The following is a 17,356-nucleotide window of genomic DNA, read 5'->3' as shown; positions in this document are numbered from 1 at the left end:
AAGAAAAAGTACAGGACTTCCCCAGAATCCACACTATTTTCCAGTGGCATCCGTTGTAATTTATTTAGTAATTAATTAATATTCAAAATGTGATTATGTATGAAATTTAAAACAAGCAACTTAAAATAAGTCGTGTAGTACTTGTTGTTCTATCGTGGGATGAGTGCCGAGTCAAAACAATAACATTTGCTTAAAATGTTGGAACAACTATCGTAGTATTCGGAGAAAATTGTTGTCAACTATGTTCCACTACTTCTTCATGTCAACTATATGACTTATTCTTTTAGGTGACTTAACCCATTTGTTCCTCATTATTAGTTTCAGATTTTGGTATGGAAGATTCCTTAGAAGCTACTTTCCCCATATTATCTTCATTATAATACAATCTATTGGTAATATATGTTGTATACAAAGTGACAAACCAATGTTTTAATATGTAGTGGTTATATTGTCTTTATTTAATTGTGTAAAAGCTATGACCGGATGCACTTGCAATTGTGATTATTATACCATTGTGTTCCGAAACCATAATATTGAAACTCATATATGGTTGTAATTCAAAACAAAGATATAAATGTAAAACTAGTTTTTTTGTCTCAAAATTAAACTTATTTTACCTCATGCATCTACCCGTAAATACATAAACTATATATATATATATATTATCAAATTTTAAGTATTAGTTATGTTTCTTCATGGTTAAGAAACTACTGATTTTCGGAATGACTCCCTATCTATAAGTGTAGTTCTTCAAGGAACCAGACCTTTAATCATTTGGACTATCTGAAATTTAGGGGACCTTACATTACTATAACAATTGAGCAATGCTGTTTTGGTATAAATTGTCAATTTGAATATATCTTACTGAGTGGCATTATTTGAGTCCTTCTTCAATGGCAGAAATGAGTACAAGAATGCTGCTGCATGGTGTTCTTCACATTACAATTTTGGAGGTTGATAAGCTTTATGGTAAAGATTGCTGCAACTGTTTCCCCAAGGTATGCTTCAAATTATCTTGTCAAGTCCCAAGAATATGCTAAGTATATTAAGTTAATGGCTAGTTTATGATTTGATATTTCTTCCATGTAGCTTTTGTATCTCTTTTTTCATATACTTTACACACAATATATAATTAAGACCAATTTAAATACACATCTTGAGTCTTGATACAAATTAAGTAGCCCAATCATAATACCCTTATGGTTTTGTCAAATGGTGCATCAAAAATGTGAGGATCAAATCAAGTCATCATGCCCCTTATGCCCTGGGTGACACATGTGCTATAATGGCCAGGACAAAGGATCCTGATCCCGTGAGGATGAGCTAACTCCAAAAACTCGTCCTTAGTTTGGATTGTAGGCTAAAACTCATTGCAAATTATGAAAATATCCTCATTACTAGAACTCATTGCAATTAAAGTAGGAAGGTTATTTTTATCCTAATGTATACACTAACATACTCCTTCTAAAATACTGCTTTACTTAGGTTACCAAATCCTATATATATATATATTGAAGTTCTAACTCTACTCATTTTTGTTTTACAGAAAACCAGCCTTTTAAGTGAAGTTACACAATCTGATTCAACTGAATGACTTAGAAATTTATTATTTATTTGGTTCATAGCTCTTGAAAGACAAAAGTTTGTTAATAATTTAATATATACATCTGTAAGAAAGTGTAGTTAATTTATGTCAAAACCTGGTTTTAGAACTGTATAGATATAAACCAACTCAAACTGTCTTTGTTAATGACCTGGCCAATTCTGCAGCTAATTGAAGAAATTGTTCCATTTGGAAAAGGAGCTGCAAGATTATATGCAACCATTAAATTAGGCAATGTTACAGTAGCCAGAACTAGAGTTATAAACAACAAAAACTCTCAGCTACATTGGCATGAATCTTTTCAAATTTACACTGCTCATACTGCAAATGATGTTGTGTTTTCTATTAAAGGAGATGACCCAATTGAGGCAAAAGTGATTGGGAGAGCTTATTTTCCTGTTGGAGAATTAGGACATGGACAAAAACTTGATAGATGGCTTCGGATTTTGAATAAGAAAAATAGAGCTCTAGAAGGAGGTCCTAGAATTCATGTAACATTGCAGTTTATTGATGTTACTCAGGACATTAACTGGTCTCAAGGGATTAAAAGTCTCGAGTATCATGGTGTTCCGAACACATACTTCACCCAGAGAAGTGGTTGTCGGGTCACACTTTACCAGGATGCTCATATTCCATACAATTATTTCCCGAAAATATCCCTCACAGGGGGGGATTATTATGAGACACAACAATGCTGGGAAGATATCTTTGATGCAATTTCAAAGGCAAAGCATTTAATATATATAGCAGGATGGTCTGTTAACACCAAAATCAACTTGATTAGGGAGTTCAGTAGGAAAAAGATAGGAGGAGATTTGAGTTATTTGACACTTGGGGAACTTCTTAAAATCAAGGCCGATGAAGGAGTTAAAGTACTAATGCTTATTTGGGATGACAGAACTTCGATAAAGTTTCTAAAGAAGGACGGAGTGATGAGTACTCATGACGTAGATACAGAAAGTTACTTCCATGGCTCTCAAGTGCATTGTTTATTATGCCCTCGTAATCCCGATAATGAAGAAAGCATTGTGGAAGACTTGGAGGTTGCAACCATGTTTACACATCACCAGAAGATTGTAGTTGTTGATGGTGAGATGCCTAGTGGGAATTCAGAGAGTAGGAGAAGAATTTTAAGCTTCATTGGTGGTATTGACCTATGTGATGGGAGATATGATACTCCCTTGCATTCCATTTTCCGGACCTTAGGGACAACGCATCATAATGATTTTCATCAACCAAATTTCAAAGGCGCATCAATTGCTAAAGGTGGACCAAGAGAGCCTTGGCATGACATACATTGCCGTTTAGAAGGACCGGTTGCATGGGATGTTCTAATTAATTTTGAGCAGAGGTGGAAGAAGCAAGGTAAGAAGGATGTTTTACCTGTTCAACTTGGACAACTTGATGACATTTTCTTACCTCAATCGCTAGAGATGTTCGCTGGAGACTTAGAATCATGGAATGTTCAGCTGTTTCGGTCGATCGATGGAGGAGCAGCTTATGGCCTCGCAAATACTCATGAGGATGCAGCCAGGTATGCATGGATGCTAGCCCCTTCTCTTGAATATTTTTTGTACACCTGGTTATATATACACACCCTATCTTGAACATAACTTATACATGTATAATATACTTACATAAATCAATTTGATATTTTTTATAAATACATAAAAAATTATGTCAAAGATATTTGCTATAAGTTGAATGTAATTGCAATACACTCAACCCAATTATGTATTGTTGCATCTCTAGAACTATTTGACTCTTATAATAACTACCTTAAATGTCTTTAAATAGGGTAAACAACTGATTTAGAAGGATTTATATTAACAATGTATTGAAACTAAACTGTATATACAATCTCATGTTTTCTCGACCCGCCACTGCAGGTATGGAATTCAAATCTGTAAAGGTCAAGTCGTCGACCGCAGCATCCAGGATGCTTATATCAATGCTATCAGAAGAGCTAAAAACTTTATCTACATAGAAAACCAATATTTCATTGGAAGCTCTTTTAGCTGGAATTCAGATGATCTTCGGGTCGAGGAGGTAGGAGCTCTAAATCTGATTCCTAAGGAACTGTCTCTAAAAATTGTGACCAAGATCGAAGCCGGAGAAAGATTCACAGTCTACATAGTGATTCCAATGTGGCCTGAAGGTATTCCTGAAAGTGCATCTGTTCAAAGCATATTGAATTGGCAAAAAAGGACAATGGATATGATGTATAGTGATATAGTTAAGGCCTTACAAGCTAAAGGGATTAAGGATGACCCTAAGGACTATTTGAGTTTCTTTTGCCTTGGGAATAAAGAGAAGAAGAATAATGGAGAATATGAAGCTCCTAAAAAGCCAGATCAAGAATCAGATTACTTTAGAGCTCAACAAGCTAGGAGGTTCATGATCTATGTGCATGCCAAAATGATGATAGGTAATTTTATCCACTACATACTCCTTTTGTTTAGCAGCAAATTCTTCATTTCTGTCACCAATTGTATAAGTAGATAATGTTTGATTTAAAAATATATCAAAAGTTGGTTCTTTATTTAAGTTTTGAATTAGTATAAGCACTCAGGAAAAGGCAACTGAAGAGATAGCACAAAATTCTTAAATTTTGTTACCAAGGCTCAAATCACAAAACTTTATCTATATAACATACAACAACAATAATTATTAGAACTATTAGAATATAGGAATGTATTTTAGAATTTATAGAAAATATCTAGATGATACATTGATAGAGTGATAACATTTTATATTATTTTATTTTATCTTTAATATTTGTTTCCGTAGAAATCTAATATTAGTATAATTGATGTTAGTATTGAGTTATTTGTATCACAATATTATCTCATCATCATTCATAATCATTACATTTTATTATTTTGAGAATTTATTTTTCTCCTTCCATATATATCCCACTACTCCACTAGGTGAGGTCAGCGACATGGAGATCGAATGATATCATAATACTTTATCATAAACCATATATCTTAATCGATAAAGCATCTCTAAGTCTTTCCTAATCATGTCGGTCTAAGATTTTTCTTGATCTCCCTCTTCACCTAAGAATTAGACTAGACTCTATTTGATCTACTCTTATTGTTGATTGTTGAGAGGCTTGTAACAATCTCAACAAGACTATTAGAAGCCTCTAGAAATTGGAGAAGATTGTTAAAAGCCTCAACATGGAGAGTAGATCAAATTTAGGTTTGTCCAATTTCTTTATAAGAAGTGGGAGGCCAAAAAAAACAATAAGCAAAAGGATTAGAAAAATTTAAAGATAAATATTTTGTCAATAAATATGATTTATGATAAAAAGTATAGTGAGACTCACTTAGTGGATTAAAGTTTGTTTACTTTTGTTGTGGAAACATTGCATTTCATTAACAATTACTAAATTTGAATATCATTTATGTGTTACACAGTTGATGACGAATACATAATTATTGGATCTGCTAACATCAACCAGAGGTCAATGGATGGAGCTAGGGACACAGAGATTGCTATGGGAGGCTACCAACCTAATCACTTAGCCACAAATCAGCCAGCCAGGGGTCAGATTCACGGCTTAAGAATGGCATTATGGTTTGAACACTTAGGCTTTCTTGACGACTCTTTTCTTGATCCAGAAAGATTGGAATGTGTTAGAAAAATAAACCAGATTTCTGAAAGATATTGGGACCTTTATTGCAGTGAAACTATGGATTGTGACTTGCCTGGACATTTGCTTAGTTATCCCATTAGAGTTACTGAAAGTGGAGAGGTCACAACCCATCCTGGATTGGAGTGCTTCCCAGACACAAACGCACCAATTCTTGGGTCCAAATCAGAACTTCCAGTGATATTAACTACTTAGATTGTAGATGGAATACTGTTTATATGGTTTTAACTTTAAGTTTAACTTTTAGCTAGATTTTTTATGTTTGATTTATGATAATATTGATTTTTATATAACTGTTTTATGAACCCAATCTATTGAATTCATCATATTAGATTTGTCTTTAAAAAAATTATAAAATTAATATAAAAAAATGATGGACTCAATATTTGATTTAACCATATATTTGTGGGAACATATTTGTTATCCTTAATAAATTATATGACATCAGGTATTATATGTTATGATTAGATAGGTTAAAAAAATATTTAATCATTAGTACATACATATAGTATTGAAGTTGTGGAGCACATCTTTATTCCTAAATAGTATGTCATTTTATATTAGTTATGATTTGGTTGAAAAAATAAAGTTATATTAAAAGTTTAATAATTAAATATTTTTTTAACCAATTGCAAAAATAGAAACAATATATCATCAATGATTTGTGAAACTTATCACGGTATTAAGGGTTTATTTGGGAGTTGGATTTTGGATAGGAATGAATGCTTTAGAGTAATCTTATAAGTGTATTTTATGACTCTCAAACCTTCAATTTTTCTTTTTCCTCTCCAAAATTCAACTCCTAAACTAACCTTAATATCTTAGAGTTAGAGGTAACAAGTAGAGTGCATGTATTAAAGTTGTGTGAGACTAATTGTCTTTTGGAAGAAACAAATATTGTTTAAATATTATTTATGAATATATTTTTTCATCCCTTTATTTTTTAAGTGTAAGATGTATGTATTATTATTGAAAAACAAATCACAGTAAATACATTATTTATCAATCATTTATATTAAGCCATGAAAATGATTGGGTACATATACTTTTCTCTTATTGTTTTAGTATTTAGCCTTTCAAAACGATTTTTGTCAATTGTTGATTTTCATGCTCGCCATTAACTTGATGAAAATACTAACTTGAAGGGGTTAAATATTTTTAAAAGAAAGTATAAGGCACTAAATTCAGAACTTTTTTGTCCCTATTTTTATAGCCTGCACAAATTTTAGTTCATATAATTTACTTTTTTTAAGTATTTAGCTCTCCACATTAACACTTTTTCATCCAAGTTTACCCAAAGTGGATGGACTAAAGTCGAAATGACCCCAAATGCAAGATGGGAATCATCTTTCAGCCAAAAATAATAATGATATTCTGATATCTTTTTTCTTTTATTCAACTTTTAGTATTTCGTTTTTCCTATCACTCATTTCTCATTCTATCTTCTTTCTCTTTTTATACTTTTCTACATCACATATTCTATACTGAAAAATAAGGTATAGGAAAAAATCCCTACAATATCAATATATAATTTGGAATTTCTCATTAATTTTCTCTTACTTTTGGAAAGAAAACAAGAAAAGTGGGTGATTTAATAACTTTACCCATAATTCTTTTACAGGTATATATATCCAAACTTCATTTATGCATATGTTATTTCACATATATATACTAATTTTTTTCTTTTTCTATAATTTTCATTTGTTTTTTTCTCCATACCAAATCACTAAATAAGATGTTTTCTATTAGTTTCTTTTTTCCAATCTTATAAAACTAGACTTGAACTGACTGGTCCGACCGATTCAACCTTGAATCGGGTATCTGACAGGTTAGAGTCTTTCATCTAATTTATTTTGCATCAAAATCAGATTGAATCATTTCAAATCAGTCGGTTTAAGCCTAAAATCAGTGACTCGAATGGTTGGACTGGTTAGATCAATTGAGTCAATCAATTTTTTTTTTATATTTATCATCTGTTAACTTATGTTATAACAAAACTTTGATTTTTTAATTAAATTTTAAACTTATGTGCACTTTTGTTGCAATTAAAACATAATATATATGTTATTCGACAATGTTTTCAACTTATTTGTGACATTTCATTGTAGTGAAATATTCTTTATTGGTTATTTAATTATGTATGATAATATTTTTAAATTTGGAATATATAATTATTAAATAATGTTACTTAATTTTACAAATTTTTTAGATCTGTTAATATAAATCGAGTTAACCAGTTCAACCATTGACTCACTAATCCAACTAATGATTCATTGACTTATTGTTTTGACTGAGTCATTGACCGATCCGAATTTAATAATATTTTCTTTTTCTACTTTCTTTATGAAATCAAACATTGTTGAGAAAATGATAGAAAAAGCTGACAATTCAAAACATTATAAGGCATAAAGACACTTTAAGGAGTATCTTAAATTAATGTTTTATAAAACAAGGACCTTTCGAAAAATCACTTTAAACAAATAGGGCTACTAACTTATTTTTAATTAAATAAACTCATTAATTAAGTTGTAATTTTTTTAAATGTCTTGTCGTAATGAGTTATTTCCAAGCTAGTTTTTTCGAGGAAGAAGAGAAAAGAAAGAGTTAAAAATTATGAAATGCCCTTATAAAAAGATTTCTACATCTTTTTTTTCTTCATATTGTCCTTCAAAATTAAACTTAATTATTTCACAAAAGCTAACTAAAGGAAATTGCAATCCATCCACAACCTCCTATAACAAGAAACTCATATTATTAAATCTATACTTTGTTAGATCTTTATGATGTGGTCGAATTATTGTGGAAGTTATAGTACTTTGTTAGATCTTTGTGTCCCTGCTTTCTAATCGAGTTGGGCCTTTATACTCCTGACAGGTTGATAGTCATCACTTCCATCAAGATTCTTGAAAGGGTGATGTTCACGAGGTGTGCACATCATAATTTATTTTTTGTGTCCCCTTCCTTGCTTCTATCGATGAGGACCTCTTGTGGTCTCTCTCTGATGATAGTTTTGCTATCTTAACCCTAGGCAATGCATTTGGAGTTTCCACCCGTCGATGAATTTTGTGCGCAGGTATAAGGTCATACATGTTATTTACCTAATACTCGACAAGCTCTATCTTCAAAAGGCTCTAGTTGTAGACATGTAACACGACTAGGTTCAGTCTCTTACTAGCATCACTGCCTTATTGAATTGATCAAGGTAGTTGAAAGGATGATTGGCCCCGTATTTGACTGAAGGTTCTGGTACTTGTAGTTTCTGGTAGATTCTTTGGACTTTGGGTTTGTTAGCATACCATATGGGTGAGATTCACCGCCATATTCGACCTCATTACAAGTCTATTGGGTGTGATCTAGCGACCTAGATGGCTAGTAGCTAGTGTATGTTCTACTCATTCTTTATTCACATAGCTTTGACAAATTTACGCGTGTTGTTGAATCAACTTCTTTTGACATTCCATTATCACTATGAGTTGTTGGATGGTGGGTGTAGGTTGATCGACGATGGTGTTGTGTGCTCTGCTAGCTTGGTTTGAATGTTGGATATGAAATTATGGGTTTAATGACAAAGCATTGTGGTGAGGAGATATGTTGATTTTTGGTTCATCAATATGATTGTAATGGTGAACTTGATTTCTAGTGGTAACCATGATGTAGGTAAGTCCTATAGACACCCCAATGTTCTTCTATGTTGAAGATGGGTGGGTCATAACCTTGATCTCTTGTTGAATACATGCAATTGCGGGTCTTGGATCACCTTTTCCAGGTACTTGAAAAGTGACTATCACACTCAAATTAGTATTTTTAAGTGTACTAGCAATATACATATGCATTTGTATGGATCGCTCCATGTTACTTATATTATTGAAGTCAAATTAGTACAGTCAAAGATATAAAATAAAAAATAACTCGGATTGAATAATTCAATGACATGCAAAAGGTTATTGGATGAAGGTAAAGTTTACCTCTGAAAATTAAACATAAAGAAATTGTGTGAAATGTAGACAAAATGTTAATTTGTGACAACAAATAAAATGAGTAACTCAAGGAAGAAGAAAATGGGAGAAAAGTCTTACGTGTGAGTTCTTCAGTTTGCGATAATTTTACCTGTGAAGATTTAAATATGGAGAAGTTGTGAGGAAGGTAGACAAATGTTAAGTTATGACAAAAAGTAAAATAAGTGACTTGAGGAAGAGAAAAATGTTAAAAAAGTCTTATCCTTAAATTGTTCAATTTAAAAGCCCACTTGAATGGGAAATTAAAAAACAATAAAGTGAATCTTATTGAGAAAATGTATAATTAGCAACCAATCTTTAATGAGAAATTAAAAGTTAAAGTTTTGAAAACGCATAGTGTAGTTAGAGAACCAAGTTTTGAAAATGAATATGGTGTGATCATTAGAGAATCAAGCTTTAATTGGAAATCAAAAGCCAAGATTTTTGAAAATCTATACCATAAATTTAGAGAATAAATTAAAAGCCAACTAAAATGGTCATCAACTACTTCAAAAAAAAAAACTTTGATGCTTTAGTCAGTTCCTAAGTTTATTAATTTGACCACATATCAATATAATAAAATTAAAGCACATTACTTTTTATATAAAAGCAACCAATCAATCAATTAAGAATTAAAGTTATTGAACGGTTTAGATCCAAAAGGTGGTGTCCTTGTATCGCGCCCTGATTTTCGGCTCCACAACTTATTCAGAGTTGCCACTACATTTTATAGTTAAAAATGTAGAAAATCTTTTAAGCCAAGTGTTCTGGGCTTTTGGATTTTTGATATCCAGGTTCGGAAGTCGGCTACAAGGTAGGGAAGGTATTAGCACCCTACCTGTCCGCCTTAGGCGGTACCCTTCATTAAAATATATGACTTTATTATTATTTATTTTTATTATTGTGCCTGACAAGATTGACCTTGGTCCTATGTATCCCTATTAAGGGAATCAAGGATTACGTAGTTTTTAGGTAGAAAAAGGTTTGTTGGTTGGATGTATTTTAATTAAGGAAAAAAATTATTCAAAAATGTTGATTTTGCATGTTTATTTATTCGTGAAAAAAGTTTTTATTTAGTTAATTTTTGTCATTTATTTAATTAAGAAAATAGAATTTAATCGATTTTGAGATTTAATCGGTTGAAAAGAAGCAATGTAGTGCGACCTTTCAAAGATGATTTAAGAAGAAAGAGGTTTACGAGGCGACTTTCTCTTCATATTTAATTAATTCTCAAAATTAATTTATTTTTTGAAAAGTACTGTTGTGATGTTTTATTTATAAAAAATGTTCAAATTTTTATTGAAAATAATTTTGACTATTAACATTTTTTTAGTAATATGATTATGAAATTAGAAAGAAAAATATAAAATAAAGTGTTTTAAGAAAGAATATTGCTACTTAATTGTTATTTTGTTGATTTTTAGTTATTGATATTTATCCAAAAAAACTATTATTTATTTATACAAAAAAAAATATTTTTTATTTTTGGACTAGTCTCTATTAAATATCATACAAAAAACTACATTTTTTATTTGTTAAATGGTATTATGGTATGCAAATATAAATACAAAAACAATAAAAGTGAAATAAAAGAAATAAATCTGATAGATCGTGTGTGGGAGAGAGTATGGAGCCTTGCTGCACCTGGACACATGGCACAGTCTGATAGGCTGAGTTGAAGGGTACACAGGTCCAATTGTGGTCTTGTCTGTGTGTGATCTTTATTGAAAGGTTATTTTGGGGGAAGAGTTGGCTTTCCTCTCTCAACAAATCGTCATAGCAGTAGTGTCAATTTGTTGAAAGCGGAAATTCCCTCAATTCAATGTGTTTTCTTTTTATTTGATTAAGTAAGTGAACTCAGTTTTATTCTTTGTTCGCCATATCAGTTTTATGCAATTAAGAGATTTAAAGACACAAACAAGTTTACTAAGATAAATCAAATGTTGATTCTCACTTTGATTATCACATGTTTTTGGCTCACTCCCTCACTTGGTTTGGTTTCACACTTTTTGATTTAAAAAAAATGTTTGCAAAGATCTTGTTACATAAAATTGATTTTTCAATTTGCAAAAATTTCAAGTGATGACATTATATGATTTTTTTCCACAAAAGTTTAGCATATATCTCATTTTGCTCAATCAAAACTTAATTTAAATTATGTTTAACATTTTCTAATCATGTGATTATGTTTCAAAAATTTTGTTTAGCCATTTTGATTTCGGTTTTGAAATTTTTTGAGTTTTTTAACAAACAAATTTACTTTTTACATATTTACACAATTTAAACAAGAATATTTTTTAAATTACATCAAGTCCTTGTCCCCCTTTTTAAATGAAGGCTTGTCCTCAAGCCCTAAATTTTTTTGGGATTTTACTTGATGTGATTTAAAAATTGCTTAGTTTTCTAAAAAAAAAAAATACTGACAAAAGACAATCTTTTGACTTCAACTTGATAATAACATAGATTTAAAGCATAATAGAAAATGACTTAAAGAAATGCAACATAATATGGAAATTGAAATTTTTTAGGGAAAGAGAAAATCGGAAAAACTTTTCTTATTCTTCATCATCTTCCTTCTCTTCTTATTCACTTGTGTTTTGGGACCTCCCCTCGGGTCACTTGGTCTTTGCCACAAATTCTTCATAAGATCCTCCCTTCAAATTGTGCTTCTTCCCAAAAATACTATGCAAACTCTTATAAATGCCCTTAAGCCCACGGTAGCATGCCTTTTGTTGCAAGTTTTGCATTTGTTGTTTCCTTATTATGGCATCTACTTTAGAACTCATGGTCCTTCCATAGCCACTTGGTTGCTTTGAGCTTAAGTCACTAAACTTCTTTCTAAGCTCGGCTTGAGCTTGTGAAAGAGATTTTTCTTTGCAATAATTGGTGACATAAACATTGTTGATTTCGGATTTGAGGCCCATCATTTCTTTGTAGGGTCCACACACATTTTGAAATTTGCATAGGTCAATGATAAAAGATGGAAGAATAATTGAAGGGATACCTTTGTTAATGCAATCCCAAATAGCATTTGAGATCACTACAACAATATCTATGGAGTCTTCATCATAGATGGAGCTAATGAGTTTTGCTTTAGGAAGAGGAAGATCCGAAACATGTGATGAATGCCATATATTGGAAAGTATGAAGCTTGCCCATATTTGGGTTTGTTGAGTCATGCAAAAATTGAAAATTGGCCCATACATGTTGAGCTCCAAATCTTCCAAACATAAGCTTTTCCTCACATATTCTTCTTCATGACTCTCTTCTTCACCCATGTAGGATGCGTTGAGCTTCATTTGGTAGTCTCATAAGTCATGCTCCTCACTTGGTGAGTTCCATGGGTTCCCCAAGTACTCATTGATCACGCACTTGTTGTAGGAAACTTGGGTCCCATTCACCTAAGTGTATCGATTTCTCCTTGCCTCACTTGATGTGATTGAGTTGGCAAAAAATTGCATTACAACATCCAAAGAAAACATTTTCTTTGGTTGAGCAATCTTTTGCCAACCATACCTTTCCACCACAAAAAGAAAACCTCCACAGTCATCCTCACTCAAGTTGATAATTTTTTCTAAAGTGATGGTATTCTTGAGTGTGATTTCTTTGAATTTTTCTTTGGCATCATTTGAGACAAACTTGGAGTTGCACCTAGACTAGGGATATGTTCTGCGTGTGATTGGAGGACTAGAAAGTCAACGCCAAGGCAAGGAAAGTATGTAGACATGACGATTGTGATTTAGCCAGGGAAGGAAAGTACCACACCAAGACGTTTCCTTCTACACTCGATCTTTTTGGTTATGCACTTTCCTCTCTCCTACTGTGCCAACACCTTTTTGGTGTTATTTCACATTATTTCCTGTGTATTTATGGTGTAGTTTTTTTTGTTTAACCTAAGCTCTATTTATAATGAAAATTATATCAACCGTATTCCTAAAATTAAGTTAGTTAATCTCTCAACTTTGTTAACCAAATTTCTTGATTTTAGGAGACTAACTCAGATTTGACCACCTATTACTTGTTAGTTTTTTTTATAATTCAAATAGAAGTTTATAGGAATATGCCAAACATCTTTATCTAGTTATTGTAATAAATTCAAAAATAATTATAAAAATATTTTTTTATTTTTTATTAATTTAATATCATAATTTCGAAAACACTAAAATTAATAAAATAAAGTTACTTTAGATTTGAATTTTGATTAACCTAATCACTTAGATGTAGAACCTTAACACAACATCTTTATTTTTATTAGTTTTGAATTTTGGTTAACCTAATCACTTAGATTTAGGAACCTTAACAACATTGATTTCACTTTCCTATTTAATATTGTTTGTTTAATTTTTTTAAATGTTTTGAAAAAATGTTTTGGGCTTTTTCTGGGCCAGACAAAAATGGGTGTTCACAACTGCCCCTCTTTACTTGTTACTTACCTAATAGCAAGCAAACCAAGGTTTGAGAGATATCATGGTAAGTTACCAATAAAGAAATGAACACGATTTTTGTTAAGGCTCAGAAAAAGGCCATTGGGAAGATACCGAGTTTTGATGAAGCATATCGATTCTTTGCTGGTGGACTCGGAATTGGTTGAGGCAATTCCCGCACTTGCTGTGATGAACCAGGGATTTGTTGAGGGAGTATCCGTGTTTGCGGTGATGAACCAGGGATTTGTTGAGGCAGTTCCCGCGTTTGCCATGATGGACCAGGGATTTGTTGAGGCAGTTCCTGCGCTTGCCGTGATGGACCACGAATTCGTTGAGGCAGTTCCCGCGTTTGCCGTGATAGACCAGGGATTTGTTGAGGCAGTTCCCGCATTTGTCATGATGGACCAGGGATTTATTGAGGCACATGTGCTGCCATAAGGAATCAGGGATTTGCTGAGGCACCCGTGCTGCCATAACAAATCAAGGATTTGTTGAGGCACCCGTGCTGCCAAAACGATTTAGGGATTTGTTGAGGCACCTGTGTTGCCAAAATGATTCAGAGATTTGTTGAGGCACATGTGCTGCCATAAGGAATCAAGGATTTACTGAGGCACCCGTGCTACTTTAAATAAGGTTTTGGTGTGTCTAGAAAAATCGCTTGTGGAATAGGATAGTCTTACAACAATTAGTTATGCAGACATGATGTAGAAATTCATGTTAGAATGCATTGTTATGCGCTATGCAATGTTTTGTCTGTTTGCTTGTGCTTATTGGAAGAATAATGTAGAGATGAATGTTTTAATGTTTGGTTATATGCAATGAACAATTACGCAATGTTTTGTTTGCTCGTTTGTGCTTATTAGAAGAATAATGTAGAGATGCATGTTTGAATACTTGATTATGCAATGTTTTATTTGTTTGTTTGTGCTTGTTAGAAGAATAATGTTGGGATGCATGTTTGAATGTTTCATTATATGCAATGCAATGTTTATTTGTTTGTGTGTGCTTATTGGAAGAATAATATAGGGATGCATGTTTGAATGTTTTGTTATATGCAACGCAATATTTATTTGTTTGTCTATGTTTATTGGAAGAATAATGTAAAGATGCATGTGCAATGTATGATTAAACAATGTTTTGTTTATTTGTTTGCGCTATAATGATTAGTGTATGAATGTGATTATGCATTACTAGATATAGTTATATTGTAATATATGTATGTCATGTATGATATGATTATTATATGTTTTGTTTGAATGTAGTGGAATGACGAGTAAGACCCATGCACAAATGTTACAATGTGTTACGTATGATTTTCCAGATGACACTAATCAATTTTTATAAACTCGAATGAGGTGACCTTTGTTGCTTGATGTTGATTGGTATCATAGTTGTTTTCATCAAAATTTGGCCCAGTTTACTTGAAGGTGTCTTTCTCTTAAGGTAATCCATATACTGCTTCGGCATGATCTTGAGGACAATGACTTAACCCAACTATTTTGCCCGAGTGTAGGTTTGCATATAATTTCTCTTAAAAGCGTTGATGCTTTTTGTAACAGCAAAAGTTGCCTCAGTGTGCCTCTTTGTCTTCACCTAGGAGACTACGACTTAGATTCTCCAAAAAGCTGCCCCAGTTTGGGTGATTGAGAATTTATGGTGGTATGTTTTCACCTTGGTGTGTTCATTTAATTTTCCCTAATTTTTTCCCAAAATACCTTATGTAGGCATATTTCGGGAATTCTCTCATTTTATTACGATCCGAAGTCGCCCTTGCCGGTTTTCCACTTAGGACCACTCTCATTTTCCTAGGTTATCCATGTGGGTTTTCTACCTATCACTCTTTTGTTTTTGTTCTTTTTTTTTCTTTGTTCTTTTTTTGCTCTTTTTTTTAACACCCTTAGGTGTCTTGGCTCGATGGAAAGTAGAAGTTTTGAACAATGAGTCGTTCTTTCTTCAAGATGCTTGATAATCAGAGATCTTTCTTATGTCTGATTGAGAGATTTTAATTTCTTGTGATTGATTCAACTAATACAATCATGAGAAATCACTTCATCATTGCTCCAATTTTGGCCTCTTTTTAAATGTCCGCAAGAAAATGGGATCAACCCAAAAATTGCTCCAGTTTGGGCTTCTTGTGACTTTCCACTAGAAAAATGTGATCAACCCCAAAATTTGCCCTAGATTGGTATTCTTGTGACTTGCCACTGCCCTAGTGTGAGATAATTCGAGTCATTCTTCTATCAATATTGATTTGGTAAACTTGAATTTTAAGACTCTAGACCATGAATCATCTTAAAACTTACCCCAATTTGAAAGGCTTCCAATTTCCCTTTGCTTTTAGTGTTCTTTATTTCATGCATAACTTTTCCTAAAACCATGATCATTCAAATTCTGGTAAGTGCTTGAGCTATTAGTGGTGATGATAAAATTTATTTGAGTTTGGCTTGGGTGGATATGGTGGTGATGGTGATGATAGAATTCAATTTAGGTTTAGCTAATGTAGATGTGGTGGCGGTTATGATAGAATTGAGTTTGTGTTTGGCTTATGAGTGATGGCGAACCTACGAAGGATAGAAGGTTGAGCTTTGATTGTGGTTGATGATATTTAATTTGTGTTTGTGCTTTTGTTGATATGATGATGGTAGTAATGAATTTTAACTTATGCATTAAAGATGAGATTTTTATCAAAATTTTATGAGATTTGTGGAGTCAGCATTTTTGGTCATGATGCACATCTTAGGCAAATAAGTCATCGACAAGGTCTTTTTAAGCTTATACCGTGGTTTGGCTAAGGATTTTCAAGAAAAGGATATAAGGCTCAAAACGTGTGTTTCCCATACCCATCATGTTAGGTATCAATGGAAAAATACACCTAGAAGGGGGTGGTTGAATAGGTCTGGCAGAGCTCAAGTTTCGCTTATTGGGTTTTTGCACACTTGCTGAAAAATACCAAGTTAATCGATTAAGCATTGTTCATAATCGATTAAACACAGTAAAAACAGAATGCGGAAAATCTTGTTTACCAGCTCTTTTGCAAGGCAGGTTATGAGAAATCAGACAATGATACAAGAAATATTTTTGCATAGAATTAAACTAGTTATAGCACAAAACCAGTATACAAATTATCATGTTATATCATGCAATGTTACAACTTGAAATGTAAAAGAGAAAAAGGATAAAAAAGATTGCGCAAGGATTTTATCCTAGTTCCTTTTGCGGTCCACTGCAAAACTACATCCAGGTTTCCCCTTCTGATCTTGGGAGATTTTCTTCTTCACTATAGAACACAATGTATAGTTACATACACGCTTCCAATTACAAGACTCGAACTCTCCTTTCTTGGAACCCAAAGAACTTCATCACCCTTGGTTTGACCTTTCCTAAAACCGCCTCCCAAGAAAACCTTTCTTACCGTGATTCGGCTCAGCCAAGGTATCGCTCCTTATCCCAAGACCTACAAGTCTTTGTGAAGAACACCTTACCTAACCGCAGCAAGGATTTTCCTTATCCTTGAATTAAAATGCTTTGAGTTATGAATGAGTACTTAATACTCATATTTTACAATAAAGATCAAAGACTAAAACCTAAGCAAGAACTCACAAGACTTCCTAGTCTAATATGAATGTACATGCATGAGGTTTCTGAAATGATTGATGAACAACATATTACACAC

General features: G+C 32.5%; 1 protein-coding gene across 1 annotated transcript; it reads left to right on the top strand.

Moving 5' to 3' along the window:
- LOC109326249 (phospholipase D alpha 1-like) lies at positions 875 to 5,471 on the top strand. The gene is made up of 4 exons (XM_019558955.1): positions 875 to 998; positions 1,771 to 3,137; positions 3,493 to 4,031; positions 5,029 to 5,471. Exons 1-4 carry the CDS (start codon positions 894 to 896, stop codon positions 5,457 to 5,459), a joined length of 2,442 nt encoding a protein of 813 aa, XP_019414500.1. The 5' UTR covers positions 875 to 893; the 3' UTR covers positions 5,460 to 5,471.

Source organism: Lupinus angustifolius, chromosome LG14, assembly GCF_001865875.1.
Source record: "Lupinus angustifolius cultivar Tanjil chromosome LG14, LupAngTanjil_v1.0, whole genome shotgun sequence".
NCBI classification, from domain to species: Eukaryota; Viridiplantae; Streptophyta; class Magnoliopsida; order Fabales; family Fabaceae; genus Lupinus; species Lupinus angustifolius.
This window is presented reverse-complemented; position numbering and strand designations above follow the sequence as displayed.

What these genes read in the sequence shown, in the direction of transcription:
- LOC109326249 (XM_019558955.1), top strand. Translation starts at nt 894, where the DNA reads ATGGCAGAAATGAGTACAAGAATGCTGCTGCATGGTGTTCTTCACATT. An exon ending in GCTGCAACTGTTTCCCCAAG is followed by an intron (nt 999 to 1,770) that starts GTATGCTTCAAA and finishes CCAATTCTGCAG; the next exon opens with CTAATTGAAGAAATTGTTCC. An exon ending in ACTCATGAGGATGCAGCCAG is followed by an intron (nt 3,138 to 3,492) that starts GTATGCATGGAT and finishes CCGCCACTGCAG; the next exon opens with GTATGGAATTCAAATCTGTA.